General features: G+C 40.7%; 1 protein-coding gene across 2 annotated transcripts in view; it reads left to right on the top strand.

The window, feature by feature from the left end:
• The window catches only part of negr1 (neuronal growth regulator 1), a 131,912-nt gene that overhangs the window by 93,377 nt on the left and 18,419 nt on the right, over nucleotides 1-20,116 (top strand). The window contains exons 6-7 of one of the 2 annotated variants that reach the window (XM_035653646.1): nucleotides 464-612; nucleotides 10,307-10,348. In XM_035653646.1, coding sequence (XP_035509539.1) covers nucleotides 464-612; nucleotides 10,307-10,348 — 191 coding nt within the window. The remainder of the gene's footprint in view (nucleotides 1-463; nucleotides 613-10,306; nucleotides 10,349-20,116) is intronic. The other variant, XM_035653647.1, reaches the window with a different exon arrangement.

The following is a 20,116-nucleotide window of genomic DNA, read 5'->3' as shown; positions in this document are numbered from 1 at the left end:
ATGCCAGGCACCACAGCACGTGCGACAGTAGGATTTGACGTTTGGTAATGCCCCCTGCACCCGTGCACCACAAAACGGATTGAGAACAACATGTCAGCAGTCCGGGCCGCGCGCAACCCAGGGCGTTTCGTGGTCTCACCCGTTCCCTGGCCCGTCATTTTTCTCTCCTCCTCTCAGTCCTTGCAAGAGCCGTCTCCTCAAGCAATGTGGCGACAGACCAAGGGATAAAAGATTGTGTTCAAGAGTGGTGAGCAAGTGTGTTTGTGTGTTGTGTTGTTAGTAGCTCACAATGCGCTGCAAGACCCGTCCACTAAAGGATTGACAAACATTCTGTACCGTCCTTGACCTCATGGCCCCCCCGGGGCCCCCGCCGGCCCCCCGGCCACAGCCCCCCCCCCTCCCGACACTTTGTGTGTAGGTGAGAAATAAAGGCTTCATTTGTTGTGATTGTTTCTGTTTTCAGGATTATCAAGGGTCAAGGCATCGACATCAAGAGCCTCAGCTCCAGATCAGTCCTCACAGTGAACAACATGACAGAGGATCGTTATGGGAACTACACATGTGTCGCCTCCAACAAGCTAGGGACGGCTAATGCCAGTGTGCCTCTCATTCGTAAGTTGTCATTCTACTTGCTTGTGGCAAACTGGAGAGGTGAAGAGTCAGAGGGATGAGTGTCGTGGATGTGAGTGGGGGTTTGTGCTCCCAAAAGTCTCATTTTTGCTGCAGCCTTCTTGATACAGTTACTAAAGTTAAGCCTACTGGGTGCCCACATATCACCAGTGGAGGTGGTTTCTTGTATCCTAGTCATCAGTTTTGTGAAAGTTGAGTGTCTATTATGGTTGCAAAATCTGTATGTGGGTGGGTGCGTGTCAGTGTGTCTGCTTTTAAAATCTACATCTGCATGTCTACTGGACAAAAACACCACCTGAAAAAGAAATTTAGCTTGGAGGTGATAACAGCATCACAATTACAAAGGCAGCTACACAGGTCAGTCGTGCTAAGTTGAATGCCAAGTAGCAGTATGACTCAGATTCTAAAGAGGGCTGAGGGTTAGCATTTTCATAGTTTTCAAAGCGCCATGAGGCATCTAACAGTGATCCAAAGAGGCTAAATAATCAGAGGCCAAACTGCTGATGCATCAGTGAGAGACTTATTTGACATGGTTAGGGAAGCATTCTGCATAAATTAAGGTATTGAAAACAAAACCCACATTAGAGTATTTGCTAAACACCTCTAAACTGCACAGCATAACTTTCCACAAAGCACTGGCAGAAAACAGAAAAACTGATTCAGTCCCCAGGTGGCAGGTTGTGCGTTCCAACAAACACAAGTTCTGTATTCATGGGTGGTAAAGCCAGTGAAGGATCATGCCCATGTCACCACACTTGCAATTTCTTCTAGCTGTTTAGGGTGTCTGCAGAGAGGTACTGGGATCTAGTGTGAAACGGCTTTACAGCCTCCTGATGAGCGCTGGTGGAGAAGGAACTTGGCTGCCTACCCCTTACCAAGGCCAACCGTAGAGTAAGCAGTCATAACAACTGCAGTACAATAGGAATTGGCCATTGGGGAGAAAGAAAGGCGAGAAGAACACTAATATGTCTATTATGAGCTTAACAAAACCATGAATTATGGGAGCTGTCATTCAGAAAAAGCCCTCATGCACATGCCCTTGTATGAGGAGATCAGAAAATAGAGCCATGAGCACAGGGAAAGGTTGTGTGGTGCAATGAAATCATCTTTAAATTTAATAAACCTCAGAATAATAACACATGTTGCCAACTGCTGAAAACACCGTAGTGGTAGATTTGTACTGTATACTGTAGGCTGCCATCTTATAGTGAGTAGTTATAGTGATGAAGTCCACTGACTGGAGCCAAGTCCAACAAGAGGCGGGGTATACACTGACAGGGAAGACTAGTTATCATACTGTTACTAAGCTAATTGGTGATTTCAATGGCTTATTGAAGTTTTTTTTAAAAATGTTATTGATCATTACAGTATAATAGGCCCGTAAGGTCAGGGATGCTCAAAACATAGAAATGATCAAAAAAGATGAAAGTGCCTTAAAAATGCCCTGAGGCTTATTCCCATTGTAGTGCAGCCAAGTTCTGTCAGCTGGTCAGTTAACAGACAAAGAATACAAGGCTTTTTGGATCCTGACTACATCTTTTTTATATATATATCAAGAAAAGAAACCTATTTTCCCAGTTGTGTGATGAGTCTGTAGTCCACAGCCACTTCACTCACTGGATGTGCGCATCTTTGAATGTGAGTCTATGGGAAGTGGCTTTCAACCACTTTCAGTCCTAGAAGAACAAGACACTTTTCCCTCTTGTACAGTGTTACATTATCCATCTGCATAAATTCACAAACTTGTTTAAGAGCACTGCATTTTTACTAAGCCCTAGATTGAACTTCTTGGTAGGTTTTTGATATTCCTACACTGTTCAGTTATTTTGTCCACCTGCCAAGCAGCAAAAAAAAAAAAAAAAAGAAATGACAGCAAAGGGTTGGGAAACATGTTTCCCACAATGTTTTAGTGCAAGTATGGGTGGAAAAAATGAAATTTAATGTATTCAGTAATGAAATATGAACAGGTGAATTAAATAATTCACCAGTTTGCGCTGCACCCTCTGATGATAACATTGTCCCTAGCAGGCCAGAGACTCAGAATACAAAAAGATATTTCTGTAGAGTTGGCAATTGTCAAAGGAGCACTCCACTCTCCTGTTTGTGTATGCACAAAGAACATCAAAGGCTTGTCTCAGATCCTCAAATGGATGATCTTAATGTGACACTAGCGAGGCCTCAAAGGCAGAGCGGCAAAGAAGCCCTCAGAATAGTCAGAGGAGGCAGCTTCCTGTGCTGCCACCCCCAACTTCTCTCTCTTCCATTCCCTCACTTTATCTCTTTGTCTGTCTTTCTATCATGGCTTTGTCTCTCTGATTCTCTTATCTCACTCTCTTACTCTCGCGCTCTTTTGTTATCCCCCCCGTCTCTCATTCTTCCTTTCTATCACTCTTTCTCTCACACACACGAAGCATCTCTTTTCCCCTCCCTTTCTCCCTCATGATCTCCACTAATGGAAGAGAGGCCAATTCTGCTGTCGCTCTTAATGAGAAATGGCAAGCAATCGCCGCAGCGCACTCTCACCGGTACGTTGACGCAAATAACAAAACCCAGAGGTTAGATTTCACCATGGGTGACTTTGGATTGCTATTTTAGAACCAGTCGATAGCTATTGATGAGCAAGATGGGAAGGGGGGAAAGGGGCATGCATATTTGATAGAGCATCATACATTGAGGTGAATTTTAAGTGGCAACACAATGTGGGTGGTTTGCGGTGAAACAATTTATATGCAGTAGTTTCTTTGGTTGTTTCCATTACACTGAGAGGTTTAGTAACTGTGCATGAATTGATAAGGTCAAGTAAGGGCCATGCCTGCTAAGAAAGCCTTCTTGAAATACAGCCACAGGGGAAAAAAGATAAAATATAAACTGAAATACTAACCATTCAGGGCTCAATTTCATTAGTCTCTTGTCAAGATTTTGAAGTTGAAAGGTCCTTATCCTTCAGCGGCATAAATCCTTTTTGTCTTAACCTAACAGAGTCACTTTAAATCAGTCCAGGAAAAGGCTTGCCATTATCGCTGATGAGCTGAACTGTGACTTTGGACAGCCTTCACCCAGGGAAAGAAAACACATTTGCCTTCCATCCAAAGCAGCCACTGGAAGACAGCTAGTGTTTCCATTTCAAATAAAACAAGGATGTAACAAAATTTGCATCCTGGCTTTGTGCACATCTCGATATGGTAGGTTCTGACTAATTTTCGCATTTTAGAAAATGAGTTGGATGGCCGTGTCCTCACTGTGTGCTGTCGTGGCTGTTTGGATTCAGTTCTGCCAGTTGTGTTAGACTAGGTGGGGTTTTGTGCTGTTAAACCATTAGTCAGGGATTGTGATCTCTTTCAGCTAAGTACCACTTTAATCTGTGTATTTAAACAAACTGGGTTCTTTGGAGCAGAAAGAAAGCATACAACCTCTTTGTCACTACTTGTTGGAATACCCTGTGTGCGTATGTGTGTGTATGTGGTTGTATGTGCACAAAGCTTTTTATACTTGATTGTTTTTTGAATAACACAATACCTAGTGTTATTAGTGAATGAACAAATAATAAAGTGGAAAACACTTGTCACAATTGTCTGTACTTCTAAACAATTGTTAAGTTAAAAAGGTGTAATGATTTGAACTGGATAATAGGTTTGAATTATGGCATAGAAATACTCAAATTTAACTTTGTGGAATATTTGTATTTAATTGATTACAGCTGAACAAGAGCTTGCACAGGTGTAGTCAGTTAGATTTCATCACAAGACAGGCTTTCTCTCAATAGCTTCACCGTAATGACAGAAAAGTAATTACAATTAATCAGGTATCAGCTTTGGGAGAAAATTATAGCGTAGTAGTTTACATTTGTCAGTTTGTGTTAACAATTGTACAAAATCAAAGCAGTAAAACTGGAACAAAACCTGCAGAGTGTGGAACTGGGTCGATGCATTTGTTTTTATACCCAGAAAGATTTCAGTTTCATACAAAAGCAGAAGTACGTTTAAGCAGTTATCAACTATAACAGGTTATGTGCTGATTTGTTTGTTAATTTACAATTCATATTATTATAATTCCATGAATTTGCCCAGTAGTTACATTTTGTGGCCAGATGTTACAGTCAGCATGTCTGTCATTATGCACAGTATAGTTTTGTTTATATGGTGTATGCACCATTAGTGCTGGCTTTGCAAATGTTTATGTGGTAATTATTACAGCAGTATAAGTACTTAAGTTGGACAACATTTAAACATGAGCATCTGTGTAAAATAGCAACATTTTTGCTTAACTAACACAACAAAGTTATTTTGTTTTTTGTAGTATGGGGGAGACTGGCAAAGAAAAGGAGAGGAGGAAGTAATGGAAGCTAAAATTAAATGAAACCAAGAAGACCAAAGACAGATGGTAGTTGTAAAATGCTTAGATTTATCACACTGTGACAAAATGTGGAGATTATGTTTGATAATTTTGATCAGTGAAAATAGCCATTCAAGTTGTGCATCATTTTTGGAATCCAAAAAGATGATGAAGGCATATCTGCTCAATTTGTACTTTTTGTAACTGATAATAAAAAATATGAAAGATTAGTGGATATTTGTTTTTCATTAAACTGAATGCTCAGCTCTTTGGTTTGAATGTAGTGTTTATACATGAGGCACAAACTTCCTACTGCTCAGCCATCTATGAGCCACGTCATACGCCAAAGTTCCTGTTGCCTCCTAAGACCCTGCAATTCATACTGGCCCTCTGCCAAACAGCCTTGCCCCGGCTCTTTCTATTTCTAGGTGAGCCAAGTGTGGAGGAGGCTCATTGTTAATGATGTACCCTATTGAAACGATCGAAACCAACGTGGTACCTATTGACACCGGCACCAGCTGATGTGTTTACGGCTGTTCACTCTTGCTTTACCTGGTCCGTGCTTATAAAATATCCACCATATCTGCACCAGAGAGTGTCTCTCTCTGTGTTTCTCTGCAGAGCAACCTGTACAAGAGGTGCTCCATCAGGTCTGGTAGAATCGAATCGGTACGTACTGTACTATAGAAAACGATTCTTGTGACATCCCTAGTAGGATTTCGTGGCATCTAACGGTTAAGTTGTAGATTGCACCCCACTGAAATATGTTTACATTCTCAGCATATAAAGCTGAAAAAATGCAAAACAACCAGTTTGGTTTGTCCATTTTGGACGACTGTAGAAGCATGCCAGTTCAACATGCTGGTCAGCATAATAACGTCTCATTCTAAGGTAACAAAAACACAGCAATTATTATTTCAAGGTGATTATACACTAATGAAAACATACCTATGAATATAGTATTCCATTTCTGCCAATAGATACTCCTAAATGTTACACACTGGACTTTTAAGTTATATATTTAAAAATCTGATTAATTAATCTGATTATTAAATTGTTTTATCTTCTGGTCTCAGGAGGGTAGGATTTTAGGACAAATAGATACTGTAGTTAATCTATATTGAAAGTTTATGGAGTCGTCTTGCTGTATAAGAGAATACAGAATTGCAACTATGACTTATTTTTAAATGTACCAAAGCATCATTGGAGGTTGTGTTTCTGACGGTCTCTCCTTGCCCCTACACATATATAGCATTCCCACACACACACTTAGACACACCTTATGATTTTAGCTGAGGTATAACAATCACCAAACTGGCAATCCCTATTTCAACTTCCCATTTCATGTGCTAGATGGAAGTGAACTTCGATGAAAAGACTGAGGCTGTTCACTCCAATTTTCTGAGGAGTCCTCCAGCTTAATTGGTCAAGCTCTTATCCCCCAGCCCACCTCGGCTTAGCCCTGGAGGAGATTTTCTCCGCCTATACCTCTGCCTTCATTTCCTCCTTTCTCCTCTCCCCTCCTCCCCTCCCCCTGTGCAGTAATCGGAAGAGACTGATGGGGGAGAAAAAGAGTCGCTCTCTCTCTCCCTCCCTCTCTCTCCGTCACTGCTCAGCCTCCCTCAGGCAAGAGAGACACTGCTGGCTAGTTGGTTAATGAACGTCGTGTTCGTTTGTCACGCTTATCAATCACCGCATGTGTAGGTGTCATTTCGACATGTCTCCTCATCTGCCATTGTTGTTGATGATGTTGTTTGTTCCTACACCGTGTGATTGTACCTGAGTCATGGAGCAGAGATACAGGAAAATGGGAGCTAAAGGTGAAACCTGAAATGTGGGTGTGTGATAACAGCTTAAAATGCAGGGAAAGAATATTGAAGCCATGTGGGGAATTGCAAGGCAGTGTATCACGTTTTAGCAAGTTGTATTCATCTTTGTGTGAAATTACTACCTCTTATTTGTTTAAACTGGCCACAAATCCAAGTGGATAATATGGGCACTATCCAGCTGTTTTCTGATTGTCTGTCTGTGTGAACACCTTTTAAGGTTAACCAAATTTTAATGTTTTGACATAGGTGTTTTAATTTTCATACACTCACACATCAAAATAAGCTGAATACATTGAACATGGTGAGGTTGAAGTGTCTTTTATTCTCCCCAAAAGCGCTCTTACAGTGTTGCACCATTTACCTATCATTTGAAGGCCTGCATTTACATATTTAGGCAATCAGAAAATCCATTAACATTTTCCCGTCGCACTGCGATGAGGAAATGTTTGGTGCTGTGGCAGAGTGTTCATCCTGTAGCCCAGCAGGCAATGGACTTTATACCCACCCACACCCCACCCACCCTCACTGAATCCAGTAGGAGGCCAGATGCACTGCTAGGAATGTTCATCCCTGGACGACTGAGCCCAGTGGATGCCCACAGGATGATACACTCTCTGGGCAGCATTAACAATGACATAGGATGAATAACTAATTAGCTGGCTCACAAATTAACACAGTCTTTAACGCTAACTATTCCATGATCATGGAAGGGATCAGTGAGGAAAATGTTTTAAAGTAGCTAAACAGTTCACACAAGGAATGTGTCCCTGCATGAATAGTAACTTTAAAATGCACTCAAACGGAGCAGTAAAGATGGATCGGACACCTACAATGGCCCAGAATGTTTCTAGCTATTTCTTAGAGGGGGGAAATAAGATTTTTACTGCACTCTTGCACAGAAATGACCATATTCTATCAGTGGGGGTTTGATAGGATTGTTTATCAATATCACTGACTCAGCATGTAATTCTTGAGATGCTGAACACACATTTGCACCTGCACATTTTCATGACATTTTGCCTATTTGATGCATGTTTCTTTTGGATCTTTGGTCTCATTAGCTTGCTACCTCATCTTTACTATTGTGACTGTAAATAAATGAATGTCTGAATGTAAGTTTGCATACTGTACAGTAGCTGTCTGAGTCTAGAGTATTGATATTGGGTACAGCTTTAGTATTAAAAGCAAAATGAGTAGGATTTGTCAGTTGTGGGTTGGAAACACAACATTCAAAGTTAGCTCCTCCTGTCCGGCTTCATGGCCTCTACTTGGATTCCGGCACCTGATTGCTCTCTGCAGATACAGATTGACATGAACACTAGTTCCTACAAATCATGTCATTTAAATCTATTGCATTATCCCGTCTACAGAGAACAAAGAGAATAGAAATCCATGAAATGAAATAGCTGTGAAAACTAATGTGCTTTATCTTGCAAGTGAGCAGGCTGTGCAAGAGGTTGACGGCCATATACAGTGCGTGAAATGATGCGTTGCCCTGCTGAATGAGAGAAAGAGCCCAAGTCAGTGTGGCGCTATGAGGGAGAGATTGCATGTCAAAAGATATGTTCCACAGTAACGGACGAGTGTCTGAGAGCTCATGAAATGATTCACTGGTGAATTCATACTCAAGTATTAATCAGATAGCACCCGCCTGCCTGTATGAAGAAAGAACTAAAAAGAAACTGTCTTCACATATCGGCTCCCCCAGGAGTACTTAAAGTGGAAACATTTGTGGAAGAAAAGATGAATTCGACCATTTCCCCACCAATATACCAAGGGAAAAAGCATATCCCTTCACGTATGAATACTGATTCTTACACATTTTCCCCATCAAAAAGAATGATGAAATCAAATGAAAGCAAATGTTTTATTGTTGTTGGCATAACAGTAGCCTGTTAACAGCGGCACAGTCATTACACACTTGTTAGAGTGCTTCAGTGAAGCAGAGACCATAGATTGAGAGCACGGTGTGGACGGCAGTGCACCCCTTGGCCCCCACAATTGAAATATTAAGTATGTATAATAATGAGCTATATTTAGTTCCCATGTAAATGGATTAAAATGGAAAGTCTGAGTAGGCTTTTGAGCTATAGCATGGCCTAGATTCAGCAGCTCAAAGCAACAACATAAAGTAGTATTCTTTTTTTTGTGTGTGAATGTGTGTGAGGTGTAATCATGGCTGCCATGGTTTCCCTTGTGACAGATAAGCTCCTCCTCCGCTACGAAGCCTCCTGGAAGAAGGTTTATACCTTTGTGAGGAGTATAAATAGTTTTTCAGCTGCAAGTGTTAAGACGCACTGTTCGTGTGCCACAGACGCAATGCTGAAAAATAATAACCCTACGAGTCCAAACTCTGCATCACTTTGAGTTCTCATGGTAAAGAACATCTTTTCCTGTGCCACACACACACCCCAGATTCTGCTCCCCGAGTGAGTCACTGCACAAAGCTGGTCACAGCTTATCTCGAATTAAGTGCTTGTTTACGAAACAGACAGCCGTGTTATTTATTTATTTGTCTCCAACTTCAGATCAAATGGACAGTAATGTTTACATTACATTGATATCTTCATACCAAAGTAGCTGTAAATTATTTATGCTGCACAGCAAAGTGTGGGTTTCACTGTGAGTTTTAGAAGTCAGAAATCAAAGAAATTGTGATTGTTGAGTCCCTGGTATCAACACCAGTATGTCAACATGTTACAGTTCTTTTCTGCTACAATATGTGTCAGAAAAATCAGGCTATTTGCATCTCTTCAGTCGATTGGTTGATACAGAATGAATTATTAACTAAATATTTGCTTCCTTCTATACTAAAATCTGCAGAAACATCTTTACCACTGATGTGACTAAGCACAAGACCTACCTGGTGTGACATTTTAAACATACACTTCAAAGTAAAGATGTGTTTGCTGCCGTCCGTCCGTAGACACACTCAGCCATAGTAGTTTGACACACTGCACTGAATATTTCTGGAAGTCACATTATTCCATCCCCCAAATGTCACCAGTGGCTCAGCCTGAAATGAGTTCATAAGGTAATCAGATTGGAACTCTGAGTTCCCTCCTCAGAGGGATCAAAGGCAGACGAAAAGCACCCCCTTTTCTTTTTTTCTTCAGTCGGTTCATACAACTTAAAAAGGAGGACACGAAATGGAGAAACAGTCAGTTGTTTGGCAAACAAGAAGTGTGATGAAAGTTTGTCACCCAATCACAAAATCCCCTTCAGGGCTTTGGAGCAGCCCCAGCTCCCAGGTTCCCCTCATTTTCTATCTTAGCAGTAACCCATGCAAATCCGAGGCAACCGGGGGAATAAAACACGTTGTTTATGAGCATGTGGAGGTTGCATCTTGCCACAGAGACACTAGTCCTTAATGCATGGAGAGGATCTGTCTCCATTCCCTGTCCTTTTGTCCTTGCATGCATTTTTATTTTTTATTTTACGTCTCCATTCTGTTAATAATACATGAATGTCCTCTTTCCCTCCCCCTCCCTCTTCCCCCCTCTCCTCCCCTGTAGCAATTATTGAACCCACCACCACTAGTGCTGTCTCAAGCCCAGGTCAGTATATGTCACTATGCTGTACACCAAATCAGCAAAGAGGTCCGCTGCCTCATACTAACCTGAGCTGAAACCCTCTCCTCCATCCTGATTTATTCTGATTGGCTGGCTGGAGTGCCTGCTGGGTGTACAGCTTCATTGTATGTCCTTTATTTATTTGAGTTGCATTCCTCTTTTTTTTTCCTTTTTCTTTTTTTGGTTAATTTTGGGTTGGCTTCTACAGCCTGGCTACATATACTTCCTGCAGCCTGTGTCATCACGCCCGCCCACCCTTTTCCTTTCATCACAACCCCGCCTCTGCCACCGCCACCCCCATGTGGAGCAAACAGTAGTGTCATCAAAGTGGCTCTTCCATAGGCCTCTGGGTCTGATGCTTTTCATAATGCTGATGGCTTCTTCGTCTCTTTCTGGCTTTCTCACCGCCAATACCACCTTTCTCCTGCTCCTCAGTGCTACCTAAATGCAGTATACATCAAAGGCAGGAAGCTGTTGGTGGCAAAGGCCCTTGGTTTGTTGTTTGCAAGATGGAATCTCTTCTGTCTTTGTACTTTTATCGCTCCTTTACTGTCTCCCTCTCTTTTTCTGTCTTAATCTTTCTATACCCCTCTCCCTCCTTTTTCTCTCTGTTCTTTCCCCTTTCTAGAACAATCAGTTGGCGTTCTGCCACCCTTTTTAACCTGATCTCTTGCTAGAGCTGTTGTCGGTGCTACACTGTCAATGTCGCCCTTGTTTCCCTCCCCCTACCCCCACCCTCACTGTATTCTGCCGCTTCCACATTCCAGCCCAGAGTAATCCCTTCTGCCTGGTCGTCTTTTCTCCCTCTCTAATGGTTTTAAGCAAGTCACAGAATGTAATCTCTCATGCTGGTTACATTATTTTTGCTTAATACTGTTCACGCGCACAGAAACATGCAGACATGCGCTCACACTGAAAAGCTTTCACTGGCACGGACATTCGCAGTAGGCGCTGGAATGAAAACATGCTGAAATATTCAAACAAGCTCAAATGCACCTGCACTTACAGCACACACGTAATCACATGCAAGGATTCATATTGCAAGATGAATCCGGCAAGCATTTTTGTGACTTTTCATGCAGCTATGTGAATAGACCCTATCGTTTTCCTCGGCGTTTCACGGAGACACAGCCGTGGATGCTCGCCTGCATTCTCTACCTGTCTATCTCAGCCAAATATAATTATCCATGGAGATTCTGTCAGATAACAAGTTAAAATAAGCTCAGCAGCAACGAACAGTCCTGGCATGGCCCTGAACTCTCATTTGATGTAACGCTTGCAGAACAAATGACAATTTCATGGTCCAAAGGAACACCAGTGGTTTCAATCGTGAAGATAAACTCACTCAGCGACCCACTGTTCTTGTTTTGTTCCAAGTTGTATTTGAAGTTAATTTTTTGATGCCGCCCTCACTAAGTACCTTGGCAAAGGGAATTATTTTAGATTCCTGCAAATGGCTCTTTGTCCCAACCGTTGTTTAATCAAGTTTAATAATTAATTTTAACAGGTTATTATCTGCTTTTATTTCCCCTGCGAATGAGTTTGGGAAGATGCGCTCCCAAAATAAGGAGTCTGTAAGGTAAGCGAATCAGGAGATATGAAGTGGAAAAATTCATCTCCCACAGCACAGTGATTGTTTCAGTCCATTCATCAAGGGCAAATGACAAAAAAATTCAAATTACAAGAGAAAACATCGTTAATAGGCAACATCAGTCATTGTGCTTTTATATCTAACCTTGCTGTGCCAGTACTCTAATAAGAATCGGTTCAGATGGGCCAAAATGTTAATGCGTAGGTTAATTAGATCCCGTTTGTCATATATTAGATTGTTTTGACTCTTTCAAAGGCACAACTGTGGACATCCTGGGGCCACAAGGATAATTTTCTCAATGATCCCGACTTGCAATTGTATTACCACTCAAAAGAAACACTCATACTAAAAATTTGATGGATTGCAAGTTTCAAGACTCAGAAAATAGCATACTGAAATACTGAAACCAGCGGTTGCTTGAAAGGTGGGAAATAGGTATAAAAAAAGATCAGCAGTATGGCCCTTTAAATTAATCTGGTAATCAGATTATGGAACATATTATGTATATTAAATATGTCAACTATTAAACTGTACGTGGGATTTAATTGACTGAAGGTTGAAGACAACAAATCACTGAATACAGTGTAGATTTCTTGGATAGTGAAAATTGTGTACCGGTATATGAATTGTAATGGTGATCCTGTTTAGACCACAAAAAGACTGGATAAAGCTGCATTTGTCACCAAACTGCCACAGTTGTATCTACATGACCGTGTGGATGCTTGCAAATCGTACCACTGTATCCACATTTTAAAAGCCCAGTGTCACCCCTGACTACTCTGCAATACTGAGCACAGTAAAATAAGTTTGTCTTGAGTTGTTGAAGCTCTGTGACACCCACAGAAGCAGGAAGCTACAGACACCTTTGGGTACAAATCAACAAAAACCTGGACTGGTGAGACCACAGCAGAACGTTACCATGAGGAAACGGATCTTTCAATGTGTGCAACAGGCTGCTGAAGTCAGCGGTGGCCAGTGCACTGTTCTTGGCTGTAGTGCGTTGGGGAGGCGGCATCGAGTCCGGTGATGCCAGTAAATTTGGTAAGGAAGTCCAGCACTGTCGGGCAGGAACTGCACAGTCTGGAGGCAGTGGCAGAGAGGAGGATGATGGACGTGATGAACACCGTCCTAAATAACCCCTCCCACCCGCTCGATGATGAACTGTGGCAGATGGACAGCACGCTCAGCCACCAGCTCATCCCACCAAAGAGCAAGATGGTACGCTTCAGGCGTTCACTTGTGCCCACTGCCATCAAACGTCACAAAAGCAACTGTGGCCACAGCCTAAGCCAGCTGTGACCCCCCACCCCCACACCCAACCCACTCCCAATCAGCCAGACCTGTCACACTCACTGCTCTCATCTCTGTTTCAACATCCAGACTCAGTAGTGACTGTTAAAAATTGACTTTTTCTACCACTGCTGAACAATGATCCATCTATTGCTATACCTGTTAGTTTCATAATTAATATGTAAGTAGTATTAGAAATAATTTGACATTTTAGCAAATGCTCTTATTTGCTTTCTTGCCGAGAGTTAAATCAGATTGATACCCCTCTCACGTATTTACTATATATAGGTACAGTCAACAGTTAGCTTAGCAACTGGAAGCATGGGGAAACAGCTAGCCTGCCTCTGCATCCATTTACCAGCATCTCTCAAGTTCATTAATTAACACATTTCTTCTCAATATGAACTGTACAATTATAAGCGTGATCTTTGACTTCTCATCTAACTCTCGGTAAGAAAGCGAATAAGTGTATATTCCCAAAATGTTGTACTGTTGAACTTGTGCTTATTAAAAATTGATTATTTATTAAAATACTATATAATTTAATGTATTAAAATTAATATTATATTATTAAAACCACAAAGTTAGACACCGTTAGTGAGTGGTAAAAACTGATTCTTGAATAATTACCTTCAAACATTGAGGAAATTGTAATGTATATTATACATATGTATATAATTCTGCATTTTTGAATTTGACACTTGAATTTCACTCCTAAAAATATAAGATATAAGATATAAGATAAGTAAAATCTTATCTTATACATGTTAGGAAGATATGTTTACACTTGTCAGGGAATCACAAACAGAAATAGAAACAATCTGTCGTTGCTACTTGACAGATATTTTTATCTGCTGCACTGTGAAAGTTTGCACAGCCTGTGTTTAAAATGGTAATATATCACATTTTGTTGACAATAAAGGTCTTAAGCTTGCTTTATCTTTAGCATATGGATTTGTTTGTATTTACCTAAACATAAAGCACTACTCCAGTACTCCAAAGCAGCTGGCTCGGTGCCACCCTGTCATCCCAATGAAATGTAGATCTGTGATAATAGCATATGCTCCCACAGGCTTTCACTTCTGTTTATTCCCGCAAATCACTTGACAGTAGAAAAACAATGTTCTTAACACCGTTCTGAGCCCCATTTCTTGTATTTGCCAGGCACAGTGTACAGTGCGACTGGTTCAAGGAATATTACATGCATTATACATAATGTGTGTGACTCTCTGATTCCCATGTGTCATGTTAACTTACAAATAAACAAAATTCAGGCAGCCTGTGTGTTGCTGACTCAAGATGATCACTCCCCTATTAATCTTGTTCTTAGCCCTCATTTTTCATAGTGCGTGATTATTTATTTATTTAGTTATTTATTTTCCTCTTATCTAGTATAATCAGAGATAATTATGGAGGAGGTAACTCTGATGCTGTCATATTAGAAGCCTGGTATGTGAAGCATTTATTTGACCCTCCCCCCTACCCAGCATGAAGCACTAGGAGACAGGAAGAGGAGATTAATGAGTCCATGAAGGTTTATGTGTCTTGTTAATACCATGGAGTAGGTCATAAGAAGATCCATGATGTAGCAACCTTTAAGAATTATTAACTCTTTATCCAGAATGATGCCCTGCATTTTTCTTGTATTTCTTCTATGCATTTTAGTAGACAAAAGACCCTTTTTAAATCAGTTTCTGTACAAAGATGTTTTGAAATTGCAAGTCTCAGCAGCCTAATAAAGACGGTTTTCTGATTGATTTAGAGCGATGGTTGGCCATATATCTTTCTTTATTCACGGTCCAGAGAACAACATCAAAGAGATAATCTACCTTATTAAGTATTCTTCCGAAGTCCTCCAAAATTCAAAAGTCACTCACTCAGCTCCCCAAGGCCCAGGGAGCTGTGTTAATCAAATTATTTTAGTGAGCATGTAAAGCTTCTTTAATCAAAGGATAGCTGGCTAATTTATGTCTGAAATTGGGGTAATGTCTTCTTTGGAAGATGACTTTAAACAAGGTTAGATTATGCTTTTCCTCTTTCAATTTGTTACTTTATCTGATGTTGGTACAAGTTGGACCCTTAGGCACATTTTGTTGATATTACACTGTGCGAGGCCTTCTCAATAAATAAACAACATGGCATTTTTCTCTTAAGTTATAAATTAATATTCTCTCTTGGCCATCACTTTGTAAATATTTGACTTACTATTACTGGAAAAAGCTCGTAAGCACATTTAGTCTGTCTTTGAAACCATGTAATGCGTTACTTTGGTGATTAAATCTGCAGCTGACTGTTTTTCAAAATACTGTTGCAACATTTTCTAACTTTAGCCCTAATACATAATGCATCTTTAGCTGCCTTCATTAAAATTTTATAACTTTTGGACTTTTTATCCTTTTTTTTCCATGTTTGGCATCAGTGGGAATTAATAGTGATAAAAGAGTACCATTTTAAATTAAAAGTTTTTAGATCTTCAACCAGTTCAACTGAGGCACTCCACTGGGAATAGAGGAGCAGCCTCTCTGCTGAGCCTGAATGTTGGTTGCTATCAGCTGTTTGCTTGTAATCAAGGCAAAGTGACTTTGAGATTCACTGTATTTCTTTTTGTTTGAAACAGTTTCTTTACTTTGTGTGTGGGGCTATTGTCAATATGGTGACACATCAAACAAAAGTTCTAGTTGTAGTTGTATTTCAACATGAAAGCCAAAACATCAGAGCCAGTGAAATGGAGAAAGTGCCACCCATATTTGCTAATTCACTGCAAATTATTTTATTTTTTAAGTTGAACTCAGAGCTTATTGCTCAAAAGCAGAAAAGCATGTATATATGTACTTTTTTTTGTGCCAAAAATACTAACTATTACCAGGCAGAGTATTCCTGCAGCACTGCATACTAAGTTCTTGCAATGTATTCTGAAACATATGCTCCAGCATATGCTACATGTCCACCTGGACTACTGGAATGCTGATTATTAGTGATAGCCTAAATACTGGGTCATCCTAAACTACCTTCCGTGCCCAGGAAAAAGTAAAATATTCACAAAAGTCGTGGAAGGAAAAACTAAAAGAATATTAAAGGTATCTTTGGCTTTAAGGCACAGTAATACATTTTTGCTGCCACAGCATGTCCTTAATTTCCATCAGGATTATTTCTGACATTGTGCAGGAGAACACTGATACTTAGAGATTGATACTGGATTCCTTGGATGTCATTGACTGAGCTGAATAGATCTGGCTGTCCTTTGTTTCACCCAAGGCACAATCAATAACAAAAATCACTGTCAATCAGTACACATCGCTAACAGTGTTTGTTCCACAGTTCTTTTCAAACCAAATTTGGGTCACATGTTTCAGACATTTCCAGCTACGCAGTCTGACACTTTGGTCAAATAAAAGCAGATACCAGATTTTAAAAGGGACTTTTCCATCCCTTGGCTCCAGCTTAACACACAGCACAACCTCTGCCACCCTTTTCCTCCGGAAACCCTCAAAACCCTATAAATCAACCATGGCCAAGTTCCCAAATTTGCAGTAAACTAAAAACATACTGTTAGAAGCTGTTTCACCAAACAACAGCTAGAAAAAAGACCTCAGTGTTAACAATTCTAACGTGTACTGTTCCTTTACACTTCAGACGCCAGAAGCACAAGCCTTAAGTGCTAAAGTTGAGTTGTGTCCAGTTGCAATTACAGTATAGTCACCAATGTGACTACTGACTATGGGTTTGTGAGTCACCCCCAGCTAATGGCAGTCTAAATACACAGCACTTATGAAATATTCGAGAGGACAGAACATATCGCACTGATAGGCTTATGTCGGGGTCTTGTCTGTGAGTAGACTGGTACTGTAAATCCTAGAGGACTGGATTCCAGCATTAAACCGCTGGTGGAACCTCTACAGTAAACAGCCCAGCTTCTCTTTACCCAGCATGCCTGGTGTCAGACACACTGAGCTACCCACAGATAATCCTTTCTGGCAGTGCATTTTCTACCTGCCTTATCAGTTATATGGTGGTAAGATCAAGAGCCACCCGAACCCCTTCTGCACCTTCCTCTCGCCACCGCACTGCCACCCCGACTCCTGTCCCATACAGTTTGTTTTGAGGTGATATGCTGACCTTCATTTTTCCCAAGTGATAACTCCCCCAATCATCTCTGGAAGTTCCTGATAAGCAGATGGCATGTCATCTATCACACTTGACCCCTAGATCCCTGGACAATGTAAATAGACGACGGGTTTTGTCCTGTGAAACTGGAGGCTTGTGAGCAGTTGAGAACATGCTGTAACGGTAAATGGGTTCGAAGGCACATAGGGTGTGCTCAGGAAATATCAGCCAATTCCTTCTTTGCTAAAATCTAATGAAAAGTAAATAGGAAAACAAAAGCCTCAAGTGACTACATGTCTAAAACTCCTCATAAAGCATTACATTATACAGGACACATCCAGCACTTAGTAAGACCACAAATTATCTCCTCTTATAGACCTCCTGAGCTTTACAGCATGATCCTCTGAAATATCAGTATAAAGTGTGCTAGTGTTTCCAGAGTTCATATATCATTTATCAACACTTCCCATGCCTTGTGATAACATTTGCATTAGCATACTGTACAGCATATGTTTTCAGTAAATGAAAGCCATTACTTCTGATAGTATAATAGCACACAATATGATTGCCTGATGATCTTCTGTTTTCTCCCTGTAATTCCTTTTAATGAGTATGAATCAAGGGAAGTGTTATTTTTGCTATTTGGCTGATTGGTACTCAGTTGTTTGTGTGATATTAGTCATTATGGGTTAGGTTCTGTTATGCTGTGGCTGCCTGGGCTTTTTATTACAGTGTCCTAAAACACATTCTGAGTGCTAATACTGATTAGTTAAATGTGGGAGATACCGGCACTGAAATTGATTTTGTGTTTTACTGTGCTGGGAAGGGAAGGGCGCTCTAAACCAAAGTCATGTCTCGTTCTACTTATTTGTTTTGGTTAATTAATTATAAAACAGTTCAAGCCTTAATAAAGGAAAGTTCTTAAAAGCCAAGGAAACACAGAAATGAATACTGATTGCTCAATTGCTGCTGTATACAAAACCGAAGATGACACATAGATGGACAGACAGCAGTATCGCTTGGAATCACGTCCATATTGAATGATTTACGCCTCACAATTTACATCTAATGGCAAAAACAGTGACAATGCAGGAAGTCCTGTGCCCTATATGTAGCTAAGCAGATTGTAAGGGTGTAGAGGTCGGGGTGGTGGAGTATGTCAGACTTTCATGCTGACGATTGTGGTTGGGATACACAGTGTGCTTTCCTTATTGTGTGTCTAAGGTGTAGACAACTAAACAACCAGACTAACTCCACTCAGAAAGACACTAGAGTCAGGAAATACTGTCCAAGTGAAAGAATGAGGAGTACACCCGATAATAAAGAAAAGATCTGTATTCGTGTGAACTGTTGATAAAATATCGATTTGGCTCTTATAGAAATGAAATGATTAATAATAAATCAATCAGCCCTTCCAATATGTCAGCATGTTCTAATGTTAAACACTTTCAGGTATTGGGATATTGCTCTTCTGAGGATGTCTGCTTTAGCGCTAATGCAGTATATTCTGACATTTATCTGATTCCACACTCTCATAGAGCATTCAGAACACATTTTGGGCTCCCACAAAGGCCCACTTACTACTCTTCTCTCCAATCCTAACTATATAAACAGATAATTATCCATATTTCATGGGCCTTAGCCTTCACTGTTCCTGTCTGCCCCCTGCAAAGACTCATTTTCAGGGCTGCTTTTCACCTGTTTTTGTCAGTCTCTGATGTAAATGGCCTTGCTGCCCTTCCCCCCCATCAGCAGATTATTCTACTTACCCCACCTATCTCTCACTGAGTCTCTCCGCCTCTCTGTTTTCAGCTCTATCGTTCCCTTGCTCCCACATGTACCTCTCTCCTCTCTACCTCTGATTATCTCTCCCACTTCGCATCTCCTCAGGAGCGTCGGCCATTAAATGCAAACCTGGTCGTGCTGTCAGTCCTACGCACACACAGAAGGAACACAGCGCCGCACACCGTAACCATAATAACCGTCTTCAGAAGAACAAGAAAACTATTTCACAGACTTCACTTTTTTCTCTGTTCATCTTCCATGGATATTTCTCAGTATTTGTGAGAATAATATTGGCGGTGGGCATTGAAAGTGAGACCTGTCAGAGTCTTTCCAGTGTTCAAATTGTGCCAAAGAATCTTCTTTCTTTTATGTGTTTATTCCCACCTCTTATTTGAGCTCTTGTTGCAGGCAGTGCTTTTATCCCTGTCACTGTCACTTATATATATTTTTTCTAACCTAACTTTTTAGAGTTTGCAAATCACCAAATCTCACACATCTACCGCTGTACCCAGAAGATCAAAGCACATTATGCATTGTAGCGCTTTCAGGTCTGCGACATCCTTCACAATTTTTGATGTTGTATTTACAAATGTTTCTCAGAACCTGCATTTTTACTCTGGAATTGAAAGTTTTGGCAGATAAGAAAAAAGACCACAAAAAGGAAGTCACTGACATAGTTTTTTTGTCAATTTAAATATTTTTCCAACTCTAATTGGCCCTCTCGCCACAGCACTCAGAGTGATTAATAAGACGATTCAGTTGGAAAGATGAGTTTTGGTGCTCCCAACAACAGACAGGACTCTGCAGTTGCTGTGAGAGAGCTGGAGCAGAAAATGGATAGTCATTTCCTTTTATGGCCACGAAAGGCTGCTGTAGAGATTCAGTCTTAGACTATAATTGAGACACCAGGGTATATTCTCTTTCTGGACAGACTCTAATGGTTAGTGCATTAAGGAGGATGATTGAAGAAAGCCACACACTTA

This window comes from Morone saxatilis, unplaced genomic scaffold, assembly GCF_004916995.1.
Source record: "Morone saxatilis isolate NCDOM2014 unplaced genomic scaffold, NCSU_SB_2.0 Contig12, whole genome shotgun sequence".
In the NCBI taxonomy this organism is placed as follows: Eukaryota; Metazoa; Chordata; class Actinopteri; family Moronidae; genus Morone; species Morone saxatilis.
This window is presented reverse-complemented; position numbering and strand designations above follow the sequence as displayed.